Genomic DNA, 27050 nt, shown 5'->3' with positions numbered 1-27050 from the left:
CAAAAAGGGTTTAATTATTATTGTTAACGGCCGGTTTTACGGTTATTTCTGGGAAATGTAAACTCGCAAAATGAAAATGTCCTTCAGGAAAAATCCCGAAAATGTAATAAAGATCGTAAAACGGTCCGACTGTGGATGGAATTTCTTGTATATGGGGATGCAACTATCCGAGAGCAAGACAGAAAAAAAATTGTGATGGATTTCTTATTCATTTCAAGTGTACAAGTCACCCCAAAAGGCCTTAAAGGGTAATGGGAATAAATTAGCATTAATGACCTGCGCTACACTTTGAATGGCCCTAAAAATTCAGAGGGTTAAGGGATTTAAATAAACCGTAACTTTTTTATTGTGTAGGTTAAATTGGAGTAAATCCAGACTATTTTAAGGATTTCTTTTTAATTTACTGTAATTTTGTTGCATACGCACGTTAATGCGACCCCTTTCACAAAACAAGTGCGCCCCAAATTTTGATTTGATAATGTACGAGCGCGGCCCCAAAATTACAAATTTTCATAATCCCGGACTGGTAGGTATTGTAAATTAATTGGCTCTGCCCATTTGTCCGTTAATTAAGCGACACGCCGTATTCAATAAATAAACAGGCCGGGCCGGAAGTACTCGTTATACAATATTTAGTTTTCGATGTTTAATAACGTTGTATCGCATTGAATTATTAATAACTAACGCAAGGGAAGGGGGGAGGAGAGAGAGGGATGCCTCCCTGTATATGTAATATTCCCAAGCAACACACCATAGTTAAATAAACGTTTATTTTTGGTTTTACATCAGATGTAGTTTTTTGGTTCAACTTCAACTATAAATATTGGATAAAGTGTTTCAGTGATATATGTATGATTTTCTCAAATGTTTAAATATAATCGTATGTTATATATACGTATATTCTCACCTATAATTTTGTTAAAAAGCATTTTTCTCTTAGGCAATTATTTTCTGCAAGAAAACTGTTTTTTATTAATCATACCCTTAACCCCCCACCCACCCCATACAACTTACCAGTAAGAAATTGTTTTCAAAAATCATTGTTTTCCAAAATAACATGCATGAATTCCAGTTGGTTTAGTCGTTAATATCTAATCTAATAACATAGTTTGTTTATTTAAATTTGATATAATTATATATATGTATATTAATAAATATTTGATACAAAAATAGTGATACTAGGTTGGGTCTTATGGACGAAAAGCGGTGATTTTTCAAAAGAATTTCTTACTGGGAAAATGTTTGGGGTGGGTGGGGGGTTAAGGGTTGTGTTAATGAAAATCAAAGTTTTTGCAGAAAATATATATTTAATATTTAATTTAATAGCACTACAATTTATTTAAATTTCATATAATTTTATACATAAATATTTAGCATAAAATCAACGTTATTAAATTGGACAATATGGACTAAAAACAGTGATTTTCAGAAGAATTTCATCAAATATTTGAAGTGTAGTAATCGGGCTTAAAAACTGGATATGTAAATCCCGTGTCAATTTTTTTAAATGCCAAAATTTTCTCCCTTTTGAAAACATAATCGTATATGATATACGTATATTCTATAGTTTAATAAATAATCTAACGTTTGATAAATATACCAAAACCAAAAATTTACTAAAAAATCGTCGAATAAATATATATTTAACGATAATAATATACGACGTGTTGTTGCTTGGGCGAAAATCAAATTTCGTATCGTCGACGCGCAGTCCATTTAACAGGGAAACGAATAAATGTAAAATTTAAGAAGATGCAAAATATCGAAATGAAAAGGCCTTTTATCAGTTCCGCGGGGGATTCTAAGGGGGAGGGAGGGAGGCGGTGCAGACGCGAAATTGAAAATACGAAAAATGTTTACGTTCCTCGAGTTTATTGTGTATCAGACGAGAAATAAGATATGACGTGAGTGGCTGCCTGAAAAGAATAAATCCTGCCGGGGGAATGTCTGGATTTTCCTTAGTTTTCCCTGTAGCGTAAAAATAGTACCCGAAACAGCTAATTTGACCGCACATAACAGTAAATTTTATTTTTCAGGCAAGGGAGACTTTAAGCCATCGGATATCGACGGGTAAGTGAGCACACCTGGAGGGCACGTAACGGCACATTACGACCCCATAAAATAAACTCACGTGACCTACAACACCGGGGGGGTGGACACCCTAATATATCGTCCGACGTGCTGCGGCTCACTTCTTCTAAAACAAAAAGAATTCCTTATTGTGACCTAATGTGGAAACTTTCAAAAAAACAAAAAAGAGACCGAGGGGGGTCCATCCAGTGGCGTAATTTATTTACGTATGTACGTCCAATGAAGCCACGTAGCGGCGAAATAATTCAAATTTGCCCGGACAACCGGACTGGACAACCGAGAAGGCAGGGGGGACGTTAAACCAGTTTTAGTTAAATCCCGATGTCCAGTCGGGATGGGGAAAAGCATTCCGTTGTTCGGTTTTGCCAGGTTTCCCTCCCCCTCCCTTCTATAATATTATGGAGTTAATTACGTAATGTTATCCAGGACTTAGGCCCCCCCCGTTGTATTTGTCTCACCGCTGCCCTCATACGCTACTCGCACGCCAGGAAACGATAAATTTCTTGGCATATCTGAACGGTAATTAGCAAATCATTGCCATATCGACGATAATTGGGGTCGTATTGATTTCGGTTACGGCCTTTTAAAGGCTAAATATAGTCGCCTGTTTCTGTTTGCAGTCTAATTTATCCTCTCGTCCTTAGCGATATCTTTGTTCTTTGGGGGTGAGGGGGAATTATTGGCAGGGGCTGTACTAAATCAAAAGGGCGTCAGCATGCGAAAACTGTAAATAATTAAACTTCCAGGAACTGTGGAGAAAATTGCGTCTCTGCCATGGCGGAAACGCTTTATTAAGGAGCTTTAGAGCAAATTTATCTAGGCAGGTGGTATTTGAACAACGCCGCGGTTTTGAGAGGCTAAAGGGACACGTGGATTAACCGATAATTAAGGGAAAAGTCCGCGGTGTTGGCTTTCTTATGGGAAATATAGAAATTTTTCATTGGAACTTTTTTTGTCTTTTTTTGTGTCTTATAAGTAGGAAAAAAAAAATTTTGGAATCGGACGATTTTTCAAATTTCTAGCCTGATTCAATAGCCAATCTTGGCCTTCTAACAGAGATATTTCCAGTTCTATGGAAAGTAGAAAAAATTGCCATAAGAGTTTTTTCTTTTATTTTTTATACTCTACAGGAGGAAAAAAGAATTTTTCAAATCGGGTAATTTTCTTAAATGTCCAACCTAATCCTTTAGCCATTTTTAACCTTATAATAAAGATATTACGGTTTCTATGGGAAATAGAAAAAATTGTCACTGAAGTTTTTTCTTTTATTTTTGATTTTCTATACGAAGAAAAAAATATTTTTTTAGTCGGCCAATTTTTCAAAACTACCCAACTAATTTAAGAGCAACCTTTAGCCTTATAATAGAGATATTACCGTTTCTATGGGAAATAGAAAAAATTGTCATTTTAGTTGTTGCTTTTATTTTTTATTATCTGCACAAAAAAGAAAGAATTTTTCAAATCGGGTAAATTTTTTGAATGCCCAACCTAATTCTATAGCCATTTTTAACCTTATAATAAGGGTATTACCGTTTCTCTGAGAAATAGAAAAAATTTTATTTAAGTTTTTTCTTTTATTTTTGAGATTCTACACGAAGCAAAAAATATTTTTTAAATCGGGCCTTTTTTCAATCCTTCTAACCTAATTTATTCGCATTTTTTAGCCTCATAACAAAAATATTACCGTTTCTATGGAAAATATAAAAAATTGCCATAAAAGTTTTTTCTCTTTTTTTTATCCGCTATACGTGGAAAAAAGAATTTTTTTAATCGGGCAATTTTTCAAAACTTCCAACCTAATCCAAAAGCCATTTTTAGCCTTATATTATAAATATTGGCGCTCCTGTAGGAAATCAAAAAAAATACCATAAGACTTTTTTGTTCCTTTATCAATGCCCTACTACAAAAGAAAAGAATTTTCCTAATCGGTCCAATTTTTCACACACTCTAGCCTAACGTAATAAATCTAAAGCGACACAAACACCATCAGATATCTCCAAAAAACCTCTACACTCATTTTCAGCATTTCTTTTTGCCTAAACGTCTATGCCAAACCCTTTTCATGAAAAATCCTGAGGTATACGGTTCGCTTTATATTAGTGTCACCTTATTGCGAAGCTGTCTCTCAGGTCGGTATCCTCAGGCATTACTTCGCCAGGAATTTATGGTTTGAGCGGGAATGTGATATAGTCGCGAAGATACTTCAGGATTAAACTTATGGAACAAATGAATTTAAGGGTTAAATAAAGGTTTACGGGTGCTCCGCTTAAACGGGGGACGCTTTTTAGCATCTCGCAACGATGTCGGAACAGTTGTAAATTTGAGTGGCATCGCGGAGGCTTTAGCGGATTTGCTACCTCGATTTAGGGCCTAAATTTTTGTTCTGTTTATTCGACTTAATAAGTTAATTGTTTTGCCTTTTGAATGACTTGTTGTAGCGAGGGTTTCTTATGGGAAATAAAAAAGTTTGTCATGTGAATTTTATCTTCTCTTTATTAACTCCTAGAGGTGGACGAAATATTCAATATTCCGAACTACTCCCTTCCTTTTTCCTCCTTTCTATAGGAAATCCTCGCTTTCCTATGGAATTTTTCAAGAAATGCCCTAAGACTTCTTTATTCCATGCCCATTTTTTTAAATCCCATTAACTTTACACCTCATGCAATTTATCCAGTTAATCCTAAAACTATGCAATAAAAACCCCGAATTACTTAACAGAGAGCGAACGTTATAAAGAGTCTTCAGAGCGGGATGGCGAGGGGGGTTCGCATGAAACTTTCGGCAAGAGGAGAGGTAGGGGGGGGCTAGACCATTAACAGCCTTCAGGAAACTTTCGCGCTAAAAATGAAAACTACTGAAAACAAGAAAGTTTCCTTTAGCTTTATTAAAGCTTAATTGCCTCGCCCCGTTTGAATTGTTGCCGTCGCTTAGGAATTTCGCGCTTTAGAAACCGGAAGGGGGAAGGGGAGGATGAGCTTTTAAATTTCCATTTAGATATACATTAAAAAAAAAATCGTTAATTTTTCTTTGGAAGAAGTTATATTAATAATCCGCCCTCGGAAATTTCATATACGAGAGCATAAGCGCTAAGTGCTTCACTAATTTTCCGTACTTTGGTGAGGAGGCGGAGGGAAAGTTTGGACGAAACTATACACGTCCCGGGCAGTTTCCCGGAAAATCCAGGTTTCACATGAGGACCGAGGTTGGAAAATTTGCATCTGCTCCGGTATATTTTGTCGTTATTATACTTGACGGTCGCGATAACTTTCCCTCCGCAAATTCAATAACCCCGGGATGTCATTAGCGATTCCCTTAACCGTTTTTTTTCGCCGACAAGAAGTCGGCTTAAGTTGTGCCCTTTTTAACGTCCCTCCCCCCAACCCCCGTGTGAAAACAGCCCTAAATTTGAATGGCAAAGTGTTTTTAAAAGCTCAGGTAAAATCTGAGGAGAAGTGGCATTGATTTTGGCTTTAAAACCTTTTCCTCTTAAATTGCGGGCGGCTTTTTCGTGCGCTTTAGAAGCCCACTAAGCTTGTCTTTCCGCTATGCAAACCAGACTAATGTTATTAAACAGTAAGAATGAATTCTCCTCACTCTGCAGCCAAAAACTAGACATCGAGAAAAACAACCACCACCAGCACCACCCGAACCAAGGAACCCTCGCTCCGGGAGGGTTGCTGGGTCCCGGCGGTATCCCGGCGGACGCGATCTACACGACGGGACCAAGAGGTAACGCGGGCGGCGCCCCCCATCCCGACGCCATGAAGGTACGTCTGGCCGCCATGGTCCTACAGCCGCCCACTAGAGTGTAGCACTGCACGATGCTGTCAGATCCGTCAGACAGTGGTCGCCCCAAAAATCGGGTGCTACGCCCCTCCAGGGAGGATTTGGAGGGGGGCTGTGCCACTGTCGGCAGGTCTCGCGGCCCCAAGAATGTCACCGTTATCGAGTACCGTTGCTAACTGGTTCGATTTGTGAGGAAATTTGTAAGGGAGGTCGTTGCTAAGCTAATATAATGGTTATATTTGGGGGTTATTAAGGTTACACGTACTTGAGGTTCCTTTTTATGAAATTTTGAAGCTAATTTAGTTGCAATTTTTGGACTTATGAAGAGGATATTGGCTTTCCTATGGGAAATACAAAATTTGCTCATAAGAGTTTTATTTTTATTTTTTTATGGACTATAAGCTAGAAAAAGAATTTTTGAAATCGGACTAGTTTTCAAAATTTTCAACCTAATATAATAGCCATAATTAGCCTTATAATATGTATAATACCGCTCCTATGGAAGATAACAAAAAATCTTAATAAAGTTTTATTTTTCGTTTTTTATGCCCTATAAAGAAAATTATTAAAATTGCACAATTGTTTAAAATTTTCAACTTAATATAACAGCCATGTTTAGCCTTATAAAAAGGATATTGGCTTTCCTATGGGAAATTTAGAAAAATCTCATTAGACTTTCTTCTTCTATTTTTCAAATCCTATAAAACAAAAAAAAAGAATTTTTCAATTCGTCTATTTTTTAAAAATCTCAACCTAATATCATAGCCCTTATTAGCCTTATAATAGGGACACTGGCTTTCCTATAGAAGATACAAAATTTTCCCATAAGAGTTTTATTTTTATTTTTTCATATCCTATAAGTAGGAAAAAGAAAATCAGTTAAGTTTTAAAACATTCCAACCTAATATAATCATTATATGTCAGCTTTCCTCTAAAAGTTTTATTTTGTCCTCCTTACACCTTACATTTTTAGCACAATTGCCTCCTTACTAATATGATATTGAACAGTTAGCAACACTCTGCATCTCTCTTGTCAATTTTTCAAATATTTTGTTGCACACTTTTTTGCCCGGACTAAAACAGTTATTAGTAATGACACCTTATTATTGATATTCCATTGTAATCTATCGACAAAAATAGAGATTTTTCTATATATATATAGGTTAACCGTTATGGCTATAGACAATAACATAAATTTCAAACACAGGGTGAGAAATCTCTATTGTACCCTCTGTTATGTGCGTTTAATAATGTAAATACGTAGATGATTCGTGATGCACCCGAACACTAACTTATGCACCTTGTACATACTTTTGCACTTTTGCACTAATTTAAAATAAAGGTTTTAGTGGACCGGTGGCGGCCCCTCTGGTCCCCTAAAACGCACCAATTATTAACTAATACACTGACACTGGCTCTATATTCTCTCTCCACACAGAAAACCCACGTCCTCAGCACTTTTTCAAACCACCTCACATGATTTTAAGTCAATAAAAAACAAAAAAACGAAAACCAAAAAAAAAAGAATGGCCGCCATCTTGGGCCGCCATTTTGGACTCCATCGTCAGCCACGCGGCCACACACAATTAAACAGTTGGATTAAGGCTTGAATAATTTGTTTAGAACAGAGAAAAAAAAACAATTTGTAAATTACTAACACCACTAAATGTATATATATATTCAGCCTACTACCACCACCACCACCTCCACCACATACCACACACTCAACAACAGTAGTTTCCAACGTCGATACCGAGAGGGTGCAGCAGGAGCTTTGGAAAGTCGATATTTCAGCTTCAGTCGTTACGAGCCACCCCTACCTAATAACAACTGGTCCTACGGTAGGACCTTGGGGTCTAGTAGTACTAGGGAGGCCCCTAAGGGTCGCCCCAAACCCTTACAAATGGAACACCAGGGCTACTACGATCTGGTTTTCCCTAGGAAGGGTAGTAGTACCTTTAGGGCTGAGCTGTAAATAGTAGTGGTGTGGTTATGGGTGGGGCGTTTTTCTAGTTTTTATTATAGATTTCGTTAAGACTGACTTATGTTGAGTTGATTTTATGTAAATAATATGCGGTGGTGAACGGCCCTTTTTAGGTGATTTCTAACCCTTAACTTAGCTAGAGACGAATTTAAATTTGCAAAAAATGAGTATATAACTGTTAGAGTAGATTTTCTTATATATATATATATATATATGTGATGTTACAATAAATAACTTTATTATATTATAATGTTACAACTATAGGCTTTAAATGTAAATTCTATACTTAGAATGTGAATCAAATGGAACATATGGTCAAAAAGGGTGGTTTTTTCTTTTAAATTATTTGTGTCATATATAGTTTTACCAAAGAAAACCTTTTACCAAATAAATAAATAAATTTGTTATATTTTATTATTGTTTATGATATTGTACGTGTTTAACGGTTTTAATATTAATAATAAATGTATATTAATGTCTTAGGGGGTGTTTCATTTTCGTTGTATATTAAAAATGGTTTTTCCAGTGACTCGCTCACTTTTAACCTCCTATTATTTACTCCGCCTTATTTACTTACATCCTTCCTACACGCAGATCGATGACTAATAATTATGTACATATACATAAGTGCTCCTTATCTAATCTTACTTCCAAAAAAAAAATGAAATTATCATCACTAAAATCGATGACAATAATAGTTCTAGTGAGTTTCTCTCTGCAATAAAACCCCTTCGTTTTATGGCTTGCAATAATGGGTAAAGGCTGCAGCTGTTGCAAGGTAAATTACGTCTGTTTCACTCTTACTCAGTGTACTTAAGTTGTGCTATAGTTGAGACGTGACTCCTTGGACTCTGACTTATCGGACGTGAGCTCCTTGGACACCAACACCAGCGTCAAGTGGAGCCGTTCGAAGAGAATGATGCTCTGGGGCTTCATTATTCTGTAAGAACCCTTCGAAGTATTTTTTTAAACTAATTTTAACCCTTTTAGAGCAGCCATACTCTTTCTGGCGTTCATCTTGATCTGGGTGATCATCCCCATCTCTTTCTGGCTCTCCATAGCCTTCCAGAGGCTCATGGTGTTCATTTACAGTAGGCCCTTCTAGCCCTTTAAGGCAAACCTAACCTAAAAAATCCTCTTTTTACAGTAAACTCCCCCAGTAATCCACAGTTTGACAATCCTGGCAAGTATGGGATAACGGGGGTGCAGAACTTCTATATAACCGTCAAGGAAAACGACACTATGACGAAGATCGGTGCCTGGATGATCTTACCGGAACAAGAGAAGGATTCCACCCTTACAAACGTGTCGGAATTGTTGGAAAACAGTAAATTCGACGTGCTTTTATATTTGCACGGGGTGTTGGCTAATAGGGCGAAGCCTATAAAGCAATACGAGGTGCTTAGGCAACAGTTTCTGGTCATCGCTATTGATCATAGAGGTAAGTCTTTTCAATCTCTTTATCCACCCCAACGACCCTCACTATATATTCTCAAGGTTTTTAGGTTACGGAGACTCAGGCGAAGGGGTGGAAATGTCCGAGACTGGGATAGTGAACGACCACTTGCAAATCTACGACTGGGTGGCGAAACATAATCTCAAAGGGTCGGTTTACTATTGGGGTCACTCCCTTGGTACCGCCCTCACGTGCCACACCGTAAGGGCCTTAAAGGAGCAACATAGCGTCGTCCCCAAAGGGATGGTTTTAGAGGCACCCTTCACCACTTATGCAGAGGAAATTCTCTCTACTGTGATCGGAAAAGTGCATTTGTATAATATGCCAGGAATATCTTTTTAAAGAGTTGTTTTTAGATGTTCCAGTGGCTGGCTTATTTCGATTCGACGGTGATCCACCCCTTGCACAATAACGGGTTCAGGTTCTTATCTACCGAGAATATTCTGCACGTGGACTGTCCTATAATGGTCATGAACGCCGAGGATGACAATGTGATTCCGTATACTTTAGGGCAGAAGGTGCTACATATATATTAAGGTTTTTCTATAGTACGTATTTATGTGTTTATCAAAATTTTAGCTGGCAGAAGTAGCCTCCACCCAAAGGGACCTGGTTAAGCAGGGCAATGTTACGTATCATCTTTTTTCTAAGGAAAAAGGTTATGGCCATAATGATTGTACGCAAGACCCGGCAGTACCGCAGTATATTAGGTCAGTACTTTAAAGCGACGTTTCTCATGAACTACTTGAGGTAATTTAATGTAATAGCTTGCGGAATATTCTCACAACATTTCTCTACGAAGTTTCATAAGAGAGATTTCATAGGAAAAAATTTAAAGTAATTTTATCATTCGATTCCATTTCTGGAATTCTGAAGATGATAAATGGGAAATTAATTTTTTTTTTTCACTTTCTTATGGAATATAGAGACTTTTGTTATAAGAGTTTTTTGATTCGCTTTTTATGAGCAATACAAGGCAAAAAAAATTTTTAAAATCGGTTGATTTTTTAAAATTTTCAAATTTCACAGCCAGTTTTGGCCAAAAACCAAAAAACTTGCAATAACTTTTTTCCTGTCCGTTTTTGGGAAAAATATGTTAAATACTTTTTATTTGGGGCTTAAAAAAGGCATTCATTGCAGGAATAAAAAATTAATAATTTCTCATAAGTTTTGAGGAAATACAGTTTTTTAGATTTGAGGTTTTTGATGATTTTCTCCCACTGTATCGAAAATAAAATTAAAATTTCTTTTTCCAGAGATAGTCCTTGTTTTTCTGAACAACTTTCATTTAAACCACTTTTTTCTCAGACTCACAGATTTTTCTTAAAAAAATTAAAAGTGATTTTTAATGGAAAATCATGGGTGTACCCCTATCGATTTCTGTAATGCAGGTTTTTATTTTTTCTTGGCTTTCCTATGAAAAATAGAGACTTTTGTCATAAGAGTTTTTTGATTTAATTTTTCTGAGCAATATAAGAAAATAAAAATTTTCAAAATCGGACAATTTTTGAAAATTCTCAAATTTCACAACCAGTTTTGGCCAAAAATCAAAAAATTGCAGTAACATTTTTTCTGTTCGTTTTTCGAAAAAAACCATAGAATACTTTTCGTTTCGCACTTAAAAAAGACATCCATTACAGGAATAAAAATAAATTAATTGCCTATATATTTTAAAAAAATACACTTTTTCAGATTTGAGGTTTCTGATGATTTTCTCCCACTGTATAGAAAATAAAATTAAAATTTCTTTTTCCAGAAATAGCCCTTATTTTTCTAAACAATTTTTATTTAAACCACTTTTTTCTCAGACTCACAGATTTTTGTTAAAAAAATTAAAAGTGATTTTTAATGGAAAATCATGGGTGTACCCCTATCGATTTCTGTAATGCAGGTTTTTATTTTTTCTTGGCTTTCCTATGAAAAATAGAGACTTTTGTCATAAGAGTTTTTTTATTTCTTTTTCATGAGCAATACAGTGAAATTTTTTTTTTTAAAATCGGTTAATTTTTGAAAATTCTCAAATTTCACAACCAGTTTTGGCCAAAAATCAAAAAATTGCAGTAACATTTTTTCTGTTCATTTTTCGAAAAAAACCGTGGAATACTTTTCGTTTCGCACTTAAAAAAGACATCCATTACAGGAATAAAAATAAATTAATTGCCTATATATTTTAAAAAAATACACTTTTTCAGATTTGAGGTTTCTGATGATTTTCTCTCACTGTATAGAAAATAAAATTAAAATTTTCTTTTTCAGCTTTTATTTAAACAACTTTTTTCTCAGACCCACAGATTTTCCTCAAAAAAATTAAATGTGATATTTGATGAAAAATCATGGGTCTATCCCTTTCAAATTCTGCAATTTTCTTATGAGAATCATACTTTTTATAACTCAAAAACTCTCAATAACAATCATCCATTTTTTAAATTTTTCTAGCGAATTCAAGAAGTTTTGTGAGGAGTTCGCCCCTGCCAAAGACATAGTGTAGGACCAATAGATGCTCTCTCTTAACTTAAGGAGGAAACACCCTATAGAATATGAGATCTTGTAAATAAACGTGAATACAACATACATGTCTTATGTTTCAATTGCTTCGCGCTAATTTCTTAAAAATTTTGCTACTTTCCATTTGTCCCACTGTGGCAGAACAAGTGGAAAAACCCAAACCAGAACGGTTAAATGAAAACACCATATTAAACAATTAATTTATTATAAAATTAAGCCTTCTTCTTCTCTTTTGAAACCTTGATGGATCTCTTACTTACACAACGACATATCCAGCTTAACACCCCAATAATTAACCCAAACAGTACCAGCAAGAACCCAACGACATCCAGCAGGTTCTTCTTCCAGAAAGGCATGTCCAAGGTGGGATCCCTAAAGTGCCTCACCGCTTTATGACGTATGACGTACTCAGTCCACCATACAGCCTTATCCACGTTAGGCATGTCCACGTCCTTAAATATGGCACTGTATTCCAAAGCTTTTTCTTTAAAGCTGTTGGGAGTAGTGTATTGTACTGATAAATCTCGCCATTTAATATTGTACTAACCGAGGATTATTTAATACTTCTTCTACAGCCTCAGTGATGGACAGCTGGGTGATGTTGTCCTTGTCCAGCTTCACCCCATAACCCAACTGGACCATCCTTCTCACGTTCATGTGCTGATCCCCAAAGAAGGGGATGCCGATCATCGGTTTGGCGAAGTATACAGCCTCCTGCATCGACTGTAGACCCCCCTGGGTGATGAACAGCTTCACATTCGGATGATCTAAAAAGTCCTTAACAGTCATGGAACCAAGATCAAGTGATGTTTTACCTAAAATGGCTTCCTGGGAGGCGAACCACTTGCGAACAATCACGTTGGGGGGCAGCACCTTAAACTTATGGTCGATCTTCCAAATTACCCTGTAGGGCAACTTGGAAAACGCACCCATAAGAGCCTCCTTAACCGAATCGTTAAGGTGGCGCCCCTTAATGTTACTCCCCAAACTGAAATAAATGGCGCCCTCTGTAGCCTCATTTAAAAACTCACGCACATCCTGCACCATAAAAAAAAATCAATTAATCAATATCCTCCATCCATATCCAAACCCACCTTCTTGAGCTCCCCACCGCCCCCCAAATGCATCCCATTCCCTAGAGTGATGGTATTGGGCCTCAGCGCCCTCACATTTTGAAAAATCGGATTGGTACTAACAAAAAGCATGCTCATATTATCCTGGATCTCTGGCACAGGAGGCACCCCCTTCCCAAAGAAGCTCTGGAGCATCTTCTGCTCGTTGGGAAAGGTCAACAGATGCAGCAACGCCCTGAAGACGCTCATAAAAGTGAAACTTTGGATGCGCTCCCAGAGGGTCATGCTCCTGATATCCTCCAGGATCAAGTTGGGGTCCGGAGTGATCGCCGGATGCACCAAGTTGCCCATGCTCACGTGGTACTGCAGGGAACAGTCCAGCGAGCTGACCCCTATAAAGGGAATCTGGTACCACCAGCTAAACACCATCATGGCGGGCAGTTGCGCCTCAACAATCAGCAAATCGAACCGATTGTCCCGATTGTGGATCAGGTTTTGTCCCTCGGGGCTCTGGAAGAAGGCTACGTTGGTCTCGTTGGTGGCCCTCCGGATCGCCACCCCCATTTCCACAAAGGATTTCGAGTTATCGCTGGCGATATCTGAAATGTCGGCCCCTGATAGTCCGGATCTGAGTCCAAGTATAACAACCACTTACCGACGATCTTGTGCTTCTTCCAGTGGTCGTATCCGTAACTCATGTCAATCTGGGTGATGTTTTCCTGCTTTTCCATGGGGTCTGTGGTAACCAGGGTGACGTTGTGTCCTTTGCTCGCCAGCGCTTTCCATAGTGGTCTGAAAGGGATTTGATGGCTGAAGGACGCCGTGGGGATTATTGCCAGAATGTTCGCTGCATTGGTGAAATGTACCGTGAACAGGCAAATAAGCAGCAGGATTGTAGTCATTTTTTTTCTGTGTGTGTGTGTATGTGTGAAATGAAACGATTTTTTCAAAGGTGGCTCTCTTATCTTCGCTAGTTATCAGCTTGATGTGAGTGGGTACTTGAGATTGTGTACTAATGGAGGTCGTATAGCAAATAATTTGAATGTGTCCTTAGTGCTTTGTTTTGTAATTTTCTTCTTGATCTCCTTCTGCATCATCACCAGCTTCACAAATCTTATTTCACTTTCACTTTTGAGGCAAATATTGTAAAGAAAAATTGTGCCACTAATATCACTTTAAAAAGCCCGTCATTTTGTTTTAGAAACGGACGACAAAATGGCCGCCATCTGACGTAGATAAGAATACCACTCGCACTTTTGAAATATACTTTAGGGCCTTAAAAATGGGGTGTTTCTTGTAAAAAATTGCATACAATGAAAGTTTTGACCTGGAAGGACCCTCTAGGTTAATTTTGAATGCGTGTTTGCAGATTTTTTACTATAATTTATTAACCTTATTTGATTTAAGTAAAGAAAAGCTGAGGGTTTTATGTCAGTTTAAAAAGTCCGCCATTTGGTTATGAAAACGGACGACAAAATGGCCGCCATCTGACATAGACAAGAATACCACTTGCACTTTTGAAATATACTTTAGGGCCTTAAAAATGAGTTTTTTTTGTAAACCATTGCATACAATGAAAGTTTTGACCTGGAAGGACCCTCTACGTTAATTTTGAATACGTTTTTACAGTTGTTTACCGTAATTTATTAACGTTATTTGCCGTAAGTAATGAAAAAACTAGGCGATTTATGTCAGTTTAAAAAGTCCGCCATTTTCTCATGAAAACGTTAGACAAAATGGCCGCTATCTGACGTAGACTAGAATACCACTCGCACTTTTGAAATATACTTTAGGGCCTTAAAAATGAGGTTTTTCTTGTAAAAAATTGCATACAATGAAAGTTTTGACCTGGAAGGACTCTATGCGTTAATTTTGAATGCGTTTTTAACATGTTTCACCGTATTTTATTAACGTAATTTGCTTTAAGTAAAGAAAAACTGAGCGATTTATGTCAGTTTAAAAAGTCCGCCATTTGGTTATGAAAACGGACGACAAAATGGCCGCCATCTGACATAGACAAGAATACCACTTGCACTTTTGAAATGTACTTTAGAGCCTTAAAAAAGGGGTTTTTCTTGTAAAAAATGGCATACAATGAAAGTTTCAACCTTGAGAGACCCTCTACGTTAATTTTGAATGCGTTTTTGCAATTTTTTACCGTTTTAAGTAAAGGAAAACTGAACGATTTATGTCAGTTTAAAAAGTCCGCCATTTTCTCATGAAAACGTTAGACAAAATGGCCGCTATCTGACGTAGACTAGAATACCACTCGCACTTTTGAAATATACTTTAGGGCCTTAAAAATGAGGTTTTTCTTGTAAAAAATTGCATACAATGAAAGTTTTGACCTGGAAGGACTCTATGCGTTAATTTTGAATGCGTTTTTAACATGTTTCACCGTATTTTATTAACGTAATTTGCTTTAAGTAAAGAAAAACTGAGCGATTTATGTCAGTTTAAAAAGTCCGCCATTTGGTTATGAAAACGGACGACAAAATGGCCGCCATCTGACGTAGACAAGAATACCACTTGCACTTTTGAAATGTACTTTAGAGCCTTAAAAAATGGGTTTTTCTTGTAAAAAATGGCATACAATGAAAGTTTCAACCTTGAGAGACCCTCTACGTTAATTTTGAATGCGTTTTTGAAATTTTTTACCGTTTTAAGTAAAGGAAAACTGAACGATTTATGTCAGTTTAAAAGGTCAACCATTTTCTCATGAAAACGGACGACAAAATGGCCGCCACCTGACATAGACAAGAATAACACCTGCACTTTTGAAATATACTTTAGGGTCTTTAGGGCCATAAAAATTGGGTTCTTTTTGCATAAAATTAAAGTTTGAACCTTGAAGGACCCACTACATTAATTGTGAATCCCTTTTTTACATTTTTTAACGTAATTTATTAAAGTTATTTGCTTTAACTCTCCGCAAGAGGGGCTGTAGGGAAGAAGGGAGTTCTAGGTACCTAGCCAGGTTAATTTCCTACCCAAAAACCACCCAAAATGCCATCAAACTTTCACCAAAGTTAATTAAAGAGTTTCACCAAATTTTCCTCAAGTTATTCCCAGTTTTATCGATATTCCCAAAGAGTTTCACCATATTGCGCCTTCACCATAGCATGTGACGCCCTCTTATGAACGTAAGCATAAAACATCCCTTTGGGGGTGAAGTTTCCTAAGTTTTAAATCGATTTTGAGAGTTTTTATCGATTATTTCCTTTAAATGGAACCGAAAAAACTGGGAAAACTTTAAAGAAACTACCGCCTGACCGAAGATACTCCAAAGCATAACCACGATCTGTCAAACCAGTAAATAAACATATTACGAGTACAATAACACAATTTCTCTTTTTATTATTACAATTTTTACGATTATTTACTGAAGGCGTAGCAGTTTCGGGTGAAAGTCCATAAATTCGCAGTATTATTTCCGCCTGTGACACAATCGTAACGTTAAGAACCATGGAGAACATTTACAAAAAGCAGAAAACATGCTTGCAAGTGGCCACCAACGTTATTAAACAGGACCATATAGTCACTAGGGCCAAAAGGGGCCAGATTCTGGGGCACCTGAGGGGCTTCAGGGGCTGCACTGTATGGTTTACTGGTAAGTAACTTCTCCAGGTTTTGTTTTATTTATGTGAGATTAATTGAGATAAATTGTTTCACCTAAAAACAGAGGGTTCCCTGTAGGACAATTTTATACATAAAACCTACTATGTAATAAAAAGCTATTGCAATTATTCCTCCAAAAAACTTGTTTCTCACTTGTCCTCAGGCCTCTCTGGTGCTGGTAAGACAGCCATCTCCTTTGAACTCGAGGCCTACCTAGTCTCCCATGGTATCCCAGCCTATGGTCTCGATGGGGACAACATGAGACATGGCCTAAATAAAGATCTCGGCTTCTCTAAGAAAGACAGAGAGGAAAACATCCGTAGAGTAGCCGAGGTGGCCAAACTATTCGCTGACGCTGGCCAAATGTGCTTGTGCAGCTTCGTGTCACCTTTCGCCGAAGACCGTGATGTTGCCAGACGGATTCATGCGGAAAATGACTTGCCCTTCTTCGAGGTGTTCGTAGATACACCCCTGGAGGAATGTGAAAAGAGAGACCCCAAGGGGCTGTACAAGAAAGCGAGACAGGGGCTGATTAAGGGGCTCACCGGGGTGGATCAGCCTTATGAGACCCCAAACAACCCTGAGCTTGTAGTGAAAACTATCGAGCACACCCCTAATGGGATTAAAGAATATACAGTGGCAGAATGCACTGAGATGGTTATCGAGATGTTGAGGGAGAATGGAATTATTCCACATATGCAAGAGGCGAGTGATAATGTGCCCGAGTTGTTTGTGCCCCAGTATAGACTAGGGGCTGCCGAAGAGGAGGCTTTAAGCTTACCCAAACTGGAAATAAATACTTTGGATTTGCAGTGGTTACAGGTTAGTGAATTTTTTTTTTTTTTTTTTTTATTTGTGGGAGCAGTGTATAATAAATATAGATTTCTTTTTGGTGTCAGCCTGATGGTGCCTTTCTCTCTAATTAATCATTTATATGCATGCTTTCAGCTTTTATTGCATTATTTGTATATGTGTTAATTATATGGTGTTTTTCCTCTTTTTTATTATGAAAAAGTCAATTTTTATATAAAAAAGTTTATTTTCTCAAAATTTATGGGAAATTTAATTATTTTTATTCTTGCATTGGATGTATTTTTTTAGCCTTAAACGAAAAGTATTTTACGCTTTTTTTCCAAAAACGGACAGGAAAGGAATTATTGCAATTTTTTGATTTTTGGCCAAAACAGAAATCAATAGGGGTACACCTATGATTTTCCATTAAAAATCACTTTTAATTTTTTTAAGGGAAATCTATGGGTCTAAGAAAAAAGTGGTTTAAATGAAAGTTGTTTAGAAAAACAAGGACTATCTCTGGAAAAAGAAATTTTAATTTTATTTTCGATACAGTGGGAGAAAATCATGAAAAACCTGAAATCAAAAAAAGTCTATTTTCTCGAAATTTATGGGAAATTTAATTTTTTTTATTCTCGCATTGGATGTATTTTTTTAGCCTTAATCGAAAAGTATTTTACGTATTTTTTCGAAAAACGAACAGGAACAGAGTTATTGCAATTTTTTGATTTTTGGCAAAAACTGGTTGTGAAATTTGAGAATTTTCAAAAATTAACCGATTTTGAATTTTTTTTTTCACTGTATTGCTCATGAAAAGAAAATCAATAAACTCTTATGACAAAAGTCTCTATTTTTTATAGGAAAGCCAAAAAAAAATAAAAATCTGCAGTACAGAAATCGATAGGGGTACGTACACCCATGATTTTCCATTAAAAATCACTTTTAATTTTTTTAAGGGAAATCTGTGGGTCTGGGAAAAAAGTGGTTTAAATAAAAGTTGTTCAGAAAAACAAGGACTATCTCTGGAAAAAGAAATTTTAATTTTATTTTTTGTACAGTGGGAGAAAATCATGAAAAACCTCAAATGCAAAAAAGTCTATTTTCTCGAAATTTATGGGAAATTTAATTTTTTTCATTCTTGCAGTGGATATCTTTTTTTAGTCCTAAACGAAAAGTATTTTACGTATTTTTTCAAAAAACGAACAGGAACAGAGTTATTGCAATTTTTTGATTTTTGGCAAAAACTGGTTGTGAAATTTGAGAATTTTCAAAAATTAACCGATTTTGAATTTTTTTTTTTCACTGTATTGCTCATGAAAAGAAAATCAATAAACTCTTATGACAAAAGTCTCTATTTTTTATAGGAAAGCCAAGAAAAAATAAAAACCTGCAGTACAGAAATCGATAGGGGTACACCCATGATTTTCCATTAAAAATCACTTTTAATTTTTTTAAGGGAAATCTGTGAGTCTGAGAAAAAAGCGGTTTGAATGAAAGTTGTTCTGAAAAACAAGGACTATCTCTGGAAAAAGAAATTTTAATTTTATTTTCGATACAGTGGGAGAAAATCATGAAAAACCTCAAATGCAAAAAAGTCTATTTTCTCGAAGTTTATGGGAAATTTAATTTTTTTTGTTCTCGCAGTGGATGTCTTTTTTTAGTCTTAAACGAAAAGTATTTTACGTATTTTTTCAAAAAACGAACAGGAACGGAGTTATTGCAATTTTTTGATTTTTGGTCAAAACTGGTTGTGAAAATTGAGAATTTTCAAAAATTAACCGATTTTGAAATTTTTTTTTTTACTGTATTGCTCATGAATAAGAAATCAAAAAACTCTTATGACAAAAGTCTCTATTTTTTATAGGAAAGCCAAGAAAAAATAAAAACCTGCAGTACAGAAATCGATAGGGGTACACCCATGATTTTCCATTAAAAATCACTTTTAATTTTTTTAAGGAAAATCTGTGGGTCTGAGAAAAAAGTAGTTTAAATAAAAGTTGTTCAGAAAAACAAGGACTATCTCTAGAAAAAAAAATTTTAATTTTATTTTTGATACAGTGGGAGAAAATCATGAAAAACCTCAAATCAAAAAAAGTCTATTTTCTCGAAATTTATGGAAAATTTATTTTTTTTTAATCTTGCAATGGATGTCTTTTTTAAGCCCGAAACGAAAAGTATTTTACGTATTTTTTCAAAAAACGAACAGGAACGGAGTTATTGCAATTTTTTGATTTTAGGCCAAAACTGGTTGTGAAAATTGAGAATTTTCAAAAATTAACCGATTTTAAAATTTTTTTTTGCGTTGTATTGCTCATGAATAGGCAATTAAAAAACTCTCATGACAAAAGTCTCTATTTCCTATAGGAAAGTCAAAAAAAATTAATTCCTATTACAACATCTTAATTCCATAAATAGAATGGGGTAAATCCGTGAATTTTTCAAAAAATCACTTCTCTTTTCAACATTTTTTTCAAAAATAAAATCTCTCTTAATAGGCTTCTTAGGGGAATGTTCTGAGAATATTCCGCAAGTGGTTACATTAAATTACCTCAAGTAGTTCTTGAGAAATTTGGCTTTAAAGTACTAACCTAATATACTGAGTACAATAAATTTTCATATACTTTTAAATGTTATTTTATTAAAATGAGTTTAACAGTGTATAGTAATTTATTTTGTCCTTTATTTTTTAGTCAGCTAGCTTTATTTTTAGTTATTCATTATTTATTTTACCAAATTGGGTTTTTAGGTTATTTTACCCCTATGTCAGCTACTATCGTCTTCGGTTTGGTCACTTTCCTCGCATGTTATTTTAATAAGTTGCTAAAATAATTTTTCCTTTACGTCATGCATACTCATTTTGCTTCTTCGTGCTTCTCATTGTCAGCCATCTTTGAAAGTTCCACCATTTTGTCCTGTCAAAAAAAAACAAATTTGACATTTCGATAGGTCCTAAGCGAGGGTTGGGCGTATCCCCTAAAAGGCTTTATGAGGGAGCAGGAATTTTTGCAGACGATACATTTCAACTGTCTGTTCCAAGACGGCAACCCGGTCAACCAAAGTGTGCCGATCGTGTTGCCGCTCAGTACACTGGACAAGGACAGGTAATGTACTGGATTCGGTAGGTTTGCCTTAAAGATAAAAGGAGTAGGCAAACTTTTTTATAGATTGCAAGACAGTTCGGCCCTGGCTTTATATTATAAACAAAACTGTTACGCCATCTTGCGAAAACCGGAATTTTATTGGCACCGGAAGGAAGAGCGGGCCGCCAGGCAGTTCGGTAAGGCAATGAAAGCGTTTTCACTCGGTTTATACACACTGAAATTTTAAGAAATTTGATCCATCGAATTTCTTATAATTTCAAAGAGAATTACCCCATCAGGTACGACAAACAAAGATCACCCCTACATAAAAATGATCATAGAGGGCGGCGATTGGTTGGTGGGGGGCGAGTTAGAGGTATTGAAGCGCGTACAATGGGGCGACGGTCTTGACGAGTTCAGGTAATAAAACCGAAACGTCGCCCTCCAGAGTGTGAGAAATTTCCCCCTCGTTTTGTTCAGGTTGACCCCGAACGAGCTTCGTAAAAAATTCAAACAAATGGGGGCGGACGTGGTGTTCGCTTTTCAGCTTCGCAACCCCATCCATAACGGCCACGCACTCTTAATGAACGACACGAAACGTCAATTGCAAGAGAGAGGCTACAACAAGCCGGTACTTCTGTTGCACCCACTGGGAGGTTGGACTAAGGACGACGACGTACCCTTACCGGTGAGGATACACCAGCACATGGCCGTCATGGAGGACGGATTAATCGATAGGGAAACGACCGTTTTGGCGATATTTCCCAGCCCTATGATGTACGCCGGCCCTACTGAGGTTCAATGGCACGCAAAGGCTAGGATGAACGCTGGTGAGAAGAAGAAGAAGAAGGGTTTTTGGCGGGGTTTTTTGAAATTTTGCTCGATAAGACACTCCTTATCGATCTATATAAATTCCTTCGGCATCTAATGGCGAATCGTTTTAGGGGCGAACTTCTACATCGTGGGGCGAGACCCCGCGGGGTTACCGCACCCCCTGGGGAAAGAGGCTAGCCCGGACGGGAACCTCTATGATGTCACCCACGGCGGAAGGGTACTAAAGATGGCCCCCGGTACCTTCCGATTGTTAATTGTTAAAAAACACCCCTCGGGATAATTTTTTTGTTTTTTAGGACTCACCAACTTGGAAATCATCCCTTTTAGGGTGGCCGCCTACGATTTGCGACACAAGAAAATGAGCTTTTTCGATCAGGGACGTAAGGGGGACTTCGAATTTATTTCCGGGACGAAGATGCGTACTTTGGCACGTAACGGGGAGGAACCCCCCGAAGGGTTCATGTCACCGAAGGCCTGGGAGGTCCTGAGCGGGTACTATCAGGGTTTGAGCGGGAAAAATTATTGAATTTTTTGGTGTGGGGAGGGTGTAAGGGCTCGAAAGGGTGACTTTTTTCCCGCGCATTTGCTTGTCAGTATTTCATTTTTTTTACATATATGTACTCACTTTTTATGTATTTTTGTTATTTGTTGTTTCATTCCACGTGTAACCAATAATATTAAGTTTTAAGAGTTGTATATTATGATTGTTATAATATATGAAAATTATTTATATGCCAATTTTGTTGTTGTATTCGGAGGTCCTGTTTCAGCCATCTTGTTCCTAGTTCGCGACACACACACAAAATGGCGCTCATAGATTTATTATTTTATTACCAAAGATTTATTTAAAATAAAAAAATATAATATTGAATTTGCACACTCACTTCCCAGACTCCAACTCATCTCTCGATCCTCCTATCTGTTCTCGGGCTTCGATTCGCTTAGAGTTCGAGACTGCAAGAAGAATAATTACCTACGAGAGGGTGAAATGGGCAATCAAGACATTCCCTCCCTTCAAATCTCCGGGCATTGATGGATTATATCCGTGCCTTTTGCACAACGGGTTAGAAGTACTAACCCCACACATAGTCAGACTATTCAGGACGTCCCTTGCTCAGGGCTACGTGCCAAAGTTATGGCGTCAAGTGAAAGCGATTTTACAGATCCTAAATCGTACCGACCTATCAGCCTTACCAGCTTTATGCTGAAGGCGATGTAGAGGCTGATTGATCGGTACCTTAAGGAGAGCATCCTGGTCAAAAAACCACTGCATGTGCACCAATACGCCTATCAGGCGGGCAAATCCACGGACCTGGCCCTACACCACCTTGTGAGGAAAGTGGACGGTGCTCTGGCTAGCGTAACTGCCTTGGCAGCCCACTGTTTCGACAATTCAATATTGAATTTTCGAGGTTTTCCAGGAGTTTCATGGAAACCATTTTGTTTTTGGGACTTGGGACTTCATATTGATTTTATGGAAAAAATCATAGGACTAAAAAAATTAAATTAATCGGTATAGTGACTTTAGAAAGTTTCCTAGTTTTTCGTAGTGAAACTAGCTGCGCTAGAGGGTTCAAACTTTTTTTGAAGAAGTTTTTTCATCGCATTTATTCGTCTGTATTTAATTTTTTACATATACAGTGTTGCCTAAATTGGATACACATGTATGGGTATCTTGAAAACTATAAAAGATAGTTAAATATAATATATTATTATAATTTAATATACCTTGACCATGTACGGTTGATAAATATACCAAAACCAAAAATTTATTAAAAAATCGTTGAATAAATATATATTTAACGATAATAATGGTTCTTTTTTTCTTATGGTGGCCATTTTGCTTTAAAATCATGTATGAACTTTATAAACATTTTATTTTTATTGCTGAGTTTACCATGACTACGAAGGCCTTTTATCTTCCTAACTATTGTTCTATCGATGCTTATATAATTACTAACTTTCCTTTAAGCAGGGCCTATAAAAATTTGAAGAACAATCGTTTAAATGGTGTTTGTAAAGTGTTTCATTATGTTAAAAAAATATTTTTTAAGGCAATTTTCTATATAAAAGAATTGTATTAGAAAAAAATGCCTTAAATAAAAAACCAAGCTGCATTTATATAGAACAATCTCACGAAACTCTCGTCATTTGAACTCAAACGGTTCACCTTTGAGAGCCATTTGAGTACTGCAAGGTCCGCGCAAAATCTTAATTAATTTATCACGCGAGAACTCCACTTGCATACGGCCGATTTTAAAGGGATTTCCATTTCCACCAGTTTCAGGCAAATCGCTCCGGTCAGTTTCTCCGGAATCGGTCCCGCAGCTCAAAAAGTGCACTTTAAGAAGCGAAATTTAATCAGAAACTATTATTACTGGTTCGGAGTCCTGTGGGAGCCATATCTCGTTGGACCTAGATTCTTCATCAGTTGTTTCTAGTATAGGTGGCAAATTTTCTTCCAAAATGGCGCTCATAGACTAACTTTTTCGTTACTAAAAATTTAATTAACATAAAAAATTGAAGAATAAATTTTGGAGGATTTTCAAAAATTTCATGGAAACCAATTTGTTTTTTCTTTTTCTATATAAAAAAATCATAGAAGGCTAATGGACGTCCAGGTAACAGTATCACCCCCTTGAACCCCCCCTTCACAAGTTTTTCCCTTCTAATAAATAGGAATTTAATTTATGGACTTTGAGAGGCAAATAGGGTCTTCGGCAGAGCTTTTCCAGTCAACTCGGATCTTCTCTGGGGCCCCTAGAGTTTCCTTCACTCCAACTGTTAATTAAGAATAATTTAAACAAAAGTTCAAAACGCGTGCGCGCGACCCCTCAGCTTTTTCCCAGCCGTAAGAGCCGACGAGGAGCGTGTCAGTCAGTCGTGACGCACTCTCACCACCGGACAGCCGCCCTTTTGCATCCCCCGTCTATCCCACGTTCGATATTCACGCGATCTAGTAGTGCGAAAAGTGTACTTTTCGCACCGCATATGATGTAGTCCCCGTTTGTTTTTTTTCTCTCTTTCTCTGGAAAAACTCTCACTCGCCGCCTCATCACCTCGGAGGAAAATCAAAAAAAAAAAGAAAATTGTGTCCACATAATTATGCACAGTGTGTTTGTGATCGCGTTCGTCGCTCTGGTGGCTTTTTGTGGCGGACTGTCCACGCCAGCGTGTGTTTGTGATACCAGGGAGTGCGAAATCGTCAACGAGGTGGACTGTCCCGGCCTGGGGGTGGTCGTTTGGGACCCTTGCAAGTGAGTATTTTCCACCCCCTTAACCAACTAAATGTTCCCTTATAAGCCCTTGGCAAATTTAAACGGAAGTTTCTTAGACGAACAATCGCATTCATCCCCCCTCTCAAGGGAGAGTTTTTAATTGTCGAAAAACGATTTAATTCAAGTTCGGTTCTTGAGCGGAAACCGCGACTCGAATTTCGTCTTAAGTTTCCATCGCAGAAAACTTCCGCTTCTTAAGTTTTAACAGTTTTGCAATTTGAAGTTATGGCGGGAGGCGGAGTTTTCCTCCGGAGTTTTTCCGGTTTTACGTTTAATTGAAGCCACTTTTAAAGAGTTATTATGATAAAGATGTCTTAGATGATTTTTTAGTTTTTTTTTCAGGCAAAAGTTAATCCAAACCTATATAGCACAGAACATCTTTAAGATTTATTATATTTGATATAGTATTGTTGTATGAGGAGGCTGTCTTAAATTCCGTAGTGCAGAACTATATTTTAAAAGTTGTGTTTGAAAAGAATAAGCTCTACTCAACAAATCTATTATACTCCAGCAACATTTTTGATGTTCGATTAATCTATGTGTTCGGGGCTTTATTAAAAAAAATAACTACGTAATGCATTCTTATAATACCAGAAATTGCGTAAACAAACACTTGGTTACTCAAAAAATTAACACAAATTTGAACAAGAGATCTTTAAACCTATCTTGCACCAAAAATGTTTAATTTAATTCCAAACAACCTCAAGAGTGTTTTAGGTTCGAAACATTTAAAAAATAGAATAATAGAACAAAACTTAAAGAACTCTTCATCTAGGTTAGATTTTTGTGAAAGTGAGTTAGGGTTGGGGGTAGGATTTGTATATGTTTTGTTATTGTGGCTCTTTATTTTTGTAATGGTTAGGGTATACTTTATTAATTTTTTTTCCCGTAAAAACAGTCAGGAGCACATGCAGATATTCGGTTATTTAGGTGCATAATTTTGCATGTCTATGTTATGCATTATATTTATGTATATGAGGTAAAATAAATAAAATATTTAAATAACGCCAACTAATATCTTAAGACGAGTAAAAGATATCTTAATAATTAAAGATCAAATTAAATCAAAATTAATTAATTCTTACCTCAAACTTGACCTAACCTAACCTATGTTGGTTTTTTTTTTAATTTCTTTTGCTTTCACATGCTCTGACTGTTTACGAGTGTTGTGTTTGTTGTTTATTAGTAGTTATTCGATATTTATTAATATTTAAGTCTGTAAGATAACAGTACGTTTTTGTTATTTCACTTTATCCAGTTTGTACGACGATTTTAGTGAATAATTGTGTACTTCAAAGGTGTAACTATAATTTAAGATCTAAATTATGATTCGTTAGGAAGACAAGAAAAAAATTGGTTTGCTGGTATGAATATTAATATAATACCTGAATATACCTTTATCGGAATAGGTACAAAATCCAAAGACAAAAAATAAGAAAAAGGTAAATAGCTATATGTATAAGGCCAAAAAAAAATTATTGGATATTTTAGGAATTCTTTATTAGGATTTTTGTGTATTTTTTCAGTGTAGTTTTTGTATACCTGTTCCTTTTTGGAAATTTGAAAAAAACTATATTTCAAGGTCTTTTCTACATTGAGAACCAATAAAAAAGATTTGTAAATATTTTCGTGTTTTATTTAGATTTCAAACGTATATCTCGTATAGTGCCCTTTTTAATAATGTTTCACTAATTATTTATTTGCATTTTATAGATTCTATTACACTGGTTAACTAATCCTAATTCAATTTACAATCCTACGTCTAAATTATTTCACTTAACTATAAACTAATTACATTGCTCTTAAAATTCTTTTTAGTTGGAGTAAAGTAAGACTAAATAAGTCGATTTTATCGTGTATTTTATTATAGAGGTTACACATACTGAATTAAGAATAGAGGATCATCAATAAGGCCCTTTAGCAATTTAAACAGATACACCACAGTAAAATTGAATCTACCTCTCTCAAATGACTCCATGTTGTAAATATTACATAACTCAATTGAAGTTTGTTTTCTCTAACATGCTGCATTATAGAACTCTTTAGTATGTCTTACGATGAACCCATACATTTGAGATGCTTTATTTGTAATGTATTTATAATGAGGTATAAATGTTAGTTTATGATCAATTATAAATCCTAAGTTAGCAACCTCAATGACGCGTTTAGCAACACATTATTTAATTCGAATTGGTATACATGATCCTGTTTTCTTTCCTATGATATGCAAGGACAATACATTTATCTATATATATTAAAGTATATTTTATTCTCGATTGATTACTGAATTACCCTATCTAAATCTTTTCAAAAAAAACAGTCGGCAAGGCTCTTTGTGTAGGCAAACAATAAGCCTATTGATTTTCTTAAAACTTTTGTAATACTATTTATAAATAAGGGACTCAAAAGTTGTAAAAAACTCAAAACTCAAAAGTTGGAGTATAAGGGACTCAAAAATTGGAACCCTGAGGTACACCACATGTTGGAATAAATTCACAAAGATATCCCGTAAAAAACTATTAAATTTTCACGATAACAATCCAAATTCATATT

The 27050-nt window shown here is 36.2% G+C and overlaps 5 protein-coding genes across 6 annotated transcripts in view; 4 read left to right on the top strand and 1 right to left on the bottom strand.

The window, feature by feature from the left end:
- Nucleotides 1-8343, top strand: part of LOC126747279 (irregular chiasm C-roughest protein) — a 111898-nt gene extending 103555 nt beyond the window's left edge. The window contains exons 11-13 of one of the 2 annotated variants that reach the window (XM_050455807.1): nt 2037-2070; nt 5693-5858; nt 7562-8343. In XM_050455807.1, the coding sequence (XP_050311764.1) occupies nt 2037-2070; nt 5693-5858; nt 7562-7852 (491 nt within the window). In that variant the 3' untranslated portion in view covers nt 7853-8343. Of the gene's footprint in view, nt 1-2036; nt 2071-5692; nt 5859-7315 lie in introns of both variants that reach the window. The other variant, XM_050455808.1, reaches the window with a different exon arrangement.
- A 133-nt stretch (nt 8344-8476) lies between these two features.
- On the top strand, nt 8477-11888 carry LOC126747280 (lysophosphatidylserine lipase ABHD12-like). The gene is made up of 8 exons (XM_050455809.1): nt 8477-8639; nt 8691-8803; nt 8852-8952; nt 9009-9302; nt 9367-9623; nt 9674-9835; nt 9897-10027; nt 11754-11888. Exons 1-8 carry the CDS (start codon nt 8613-8615, stop codon nt 11803-11805), a joined length of 1137 nt encoding a protein of 378 aa, XP_050311766.1. The 5' UTR covers nt 8477-8612; the 3' UTR covers nt 11806-11888.
- A 122-nt stretch (nt 11889-12010) lies between these two features.
- Nucleotides 12011-13847, bottom strand: LOC126747552 (UDP-glucosyltransferase 2-like). The gene is made up of 5 exons (XM_050456274.1): nt 13551-13847; nt 12917-13494; nt 12638-12860; nt 12370-12589; nt 12011-12314 (listed from the first exon to the last, which is right to left on the bottom strand). The coding sequence occupies exons 1-5, from the start codon at nt 13795-13797 to the stop codon at nt 12035-12037; spliced, it is 1548 nt and encodes a 515-aa protein (XP_050312231.1). The 5' UTR covers nt 13798-13847; the 3' UTR covers nt 12011-12034.
- Nucleotides 13848-16181: 2334 nt separating this feature from the next.
- On the top strand, nt 16182-21957 carry LOC126747469 (bifunctional 3'-phosphoadenosine 5'-phosphosulfate synthase). Its single transcript, XM_050456133.1, has 8 exons — nt 16182-16505; nt 16677-17335; nt 20252-20406; nt 20470-20582; nt 20685-20805; nt 20866-21215; nt 21330-21455; nt 21516-21957. The coding sequence occupies exons 1-8, from the start codon at nt 16361-16363 to the stop codon at nt 21743-21745; spliced, it is 1899 nt and encodes a 632-aa protein (XP_050312090.1). The 5' UTR covers nt 16182-16360; the 3' UTR covers nt 21746-21957.
- Nucleotides 21958-24112: 2155 nt separating this feature from the next.
- Nucleotides 24113-27050, top strand: part of LOC126747414 (single insulin-like growth factor-binding domain protein-2) — a 34740-nt gene continuing 31802 nt past the window's right edge. The window contains exon 1 of the mRNA XM_050455993.1: nt 24113-24476. Within this exon, the coding sequence (XP_050311950.1) occupies nt 24325-24476 (152 nt within the window). The 5' untranslated portion in view covers nt 24113-24324. The remainder of the gene's footprint in view (nt 24477-27050) is intronic.

Source organism: Anthonomus grandis, chromosome 19 (genome assembly GCF_022605725.1).
Source record: "Anthonomus grandis grandis chromosome 19, icAntGran1.3, whole genome shotgun sequence".
Lineage (NCBI taxonomy): Eukaryota > Metazoa > Arthropoda > Insecta > Coleoptera > Curculionidae > Anthonomus > Anthonomus grandis.
This window is presented reverse-complemented; position numbering and strand designations above follow the sequence as displayed.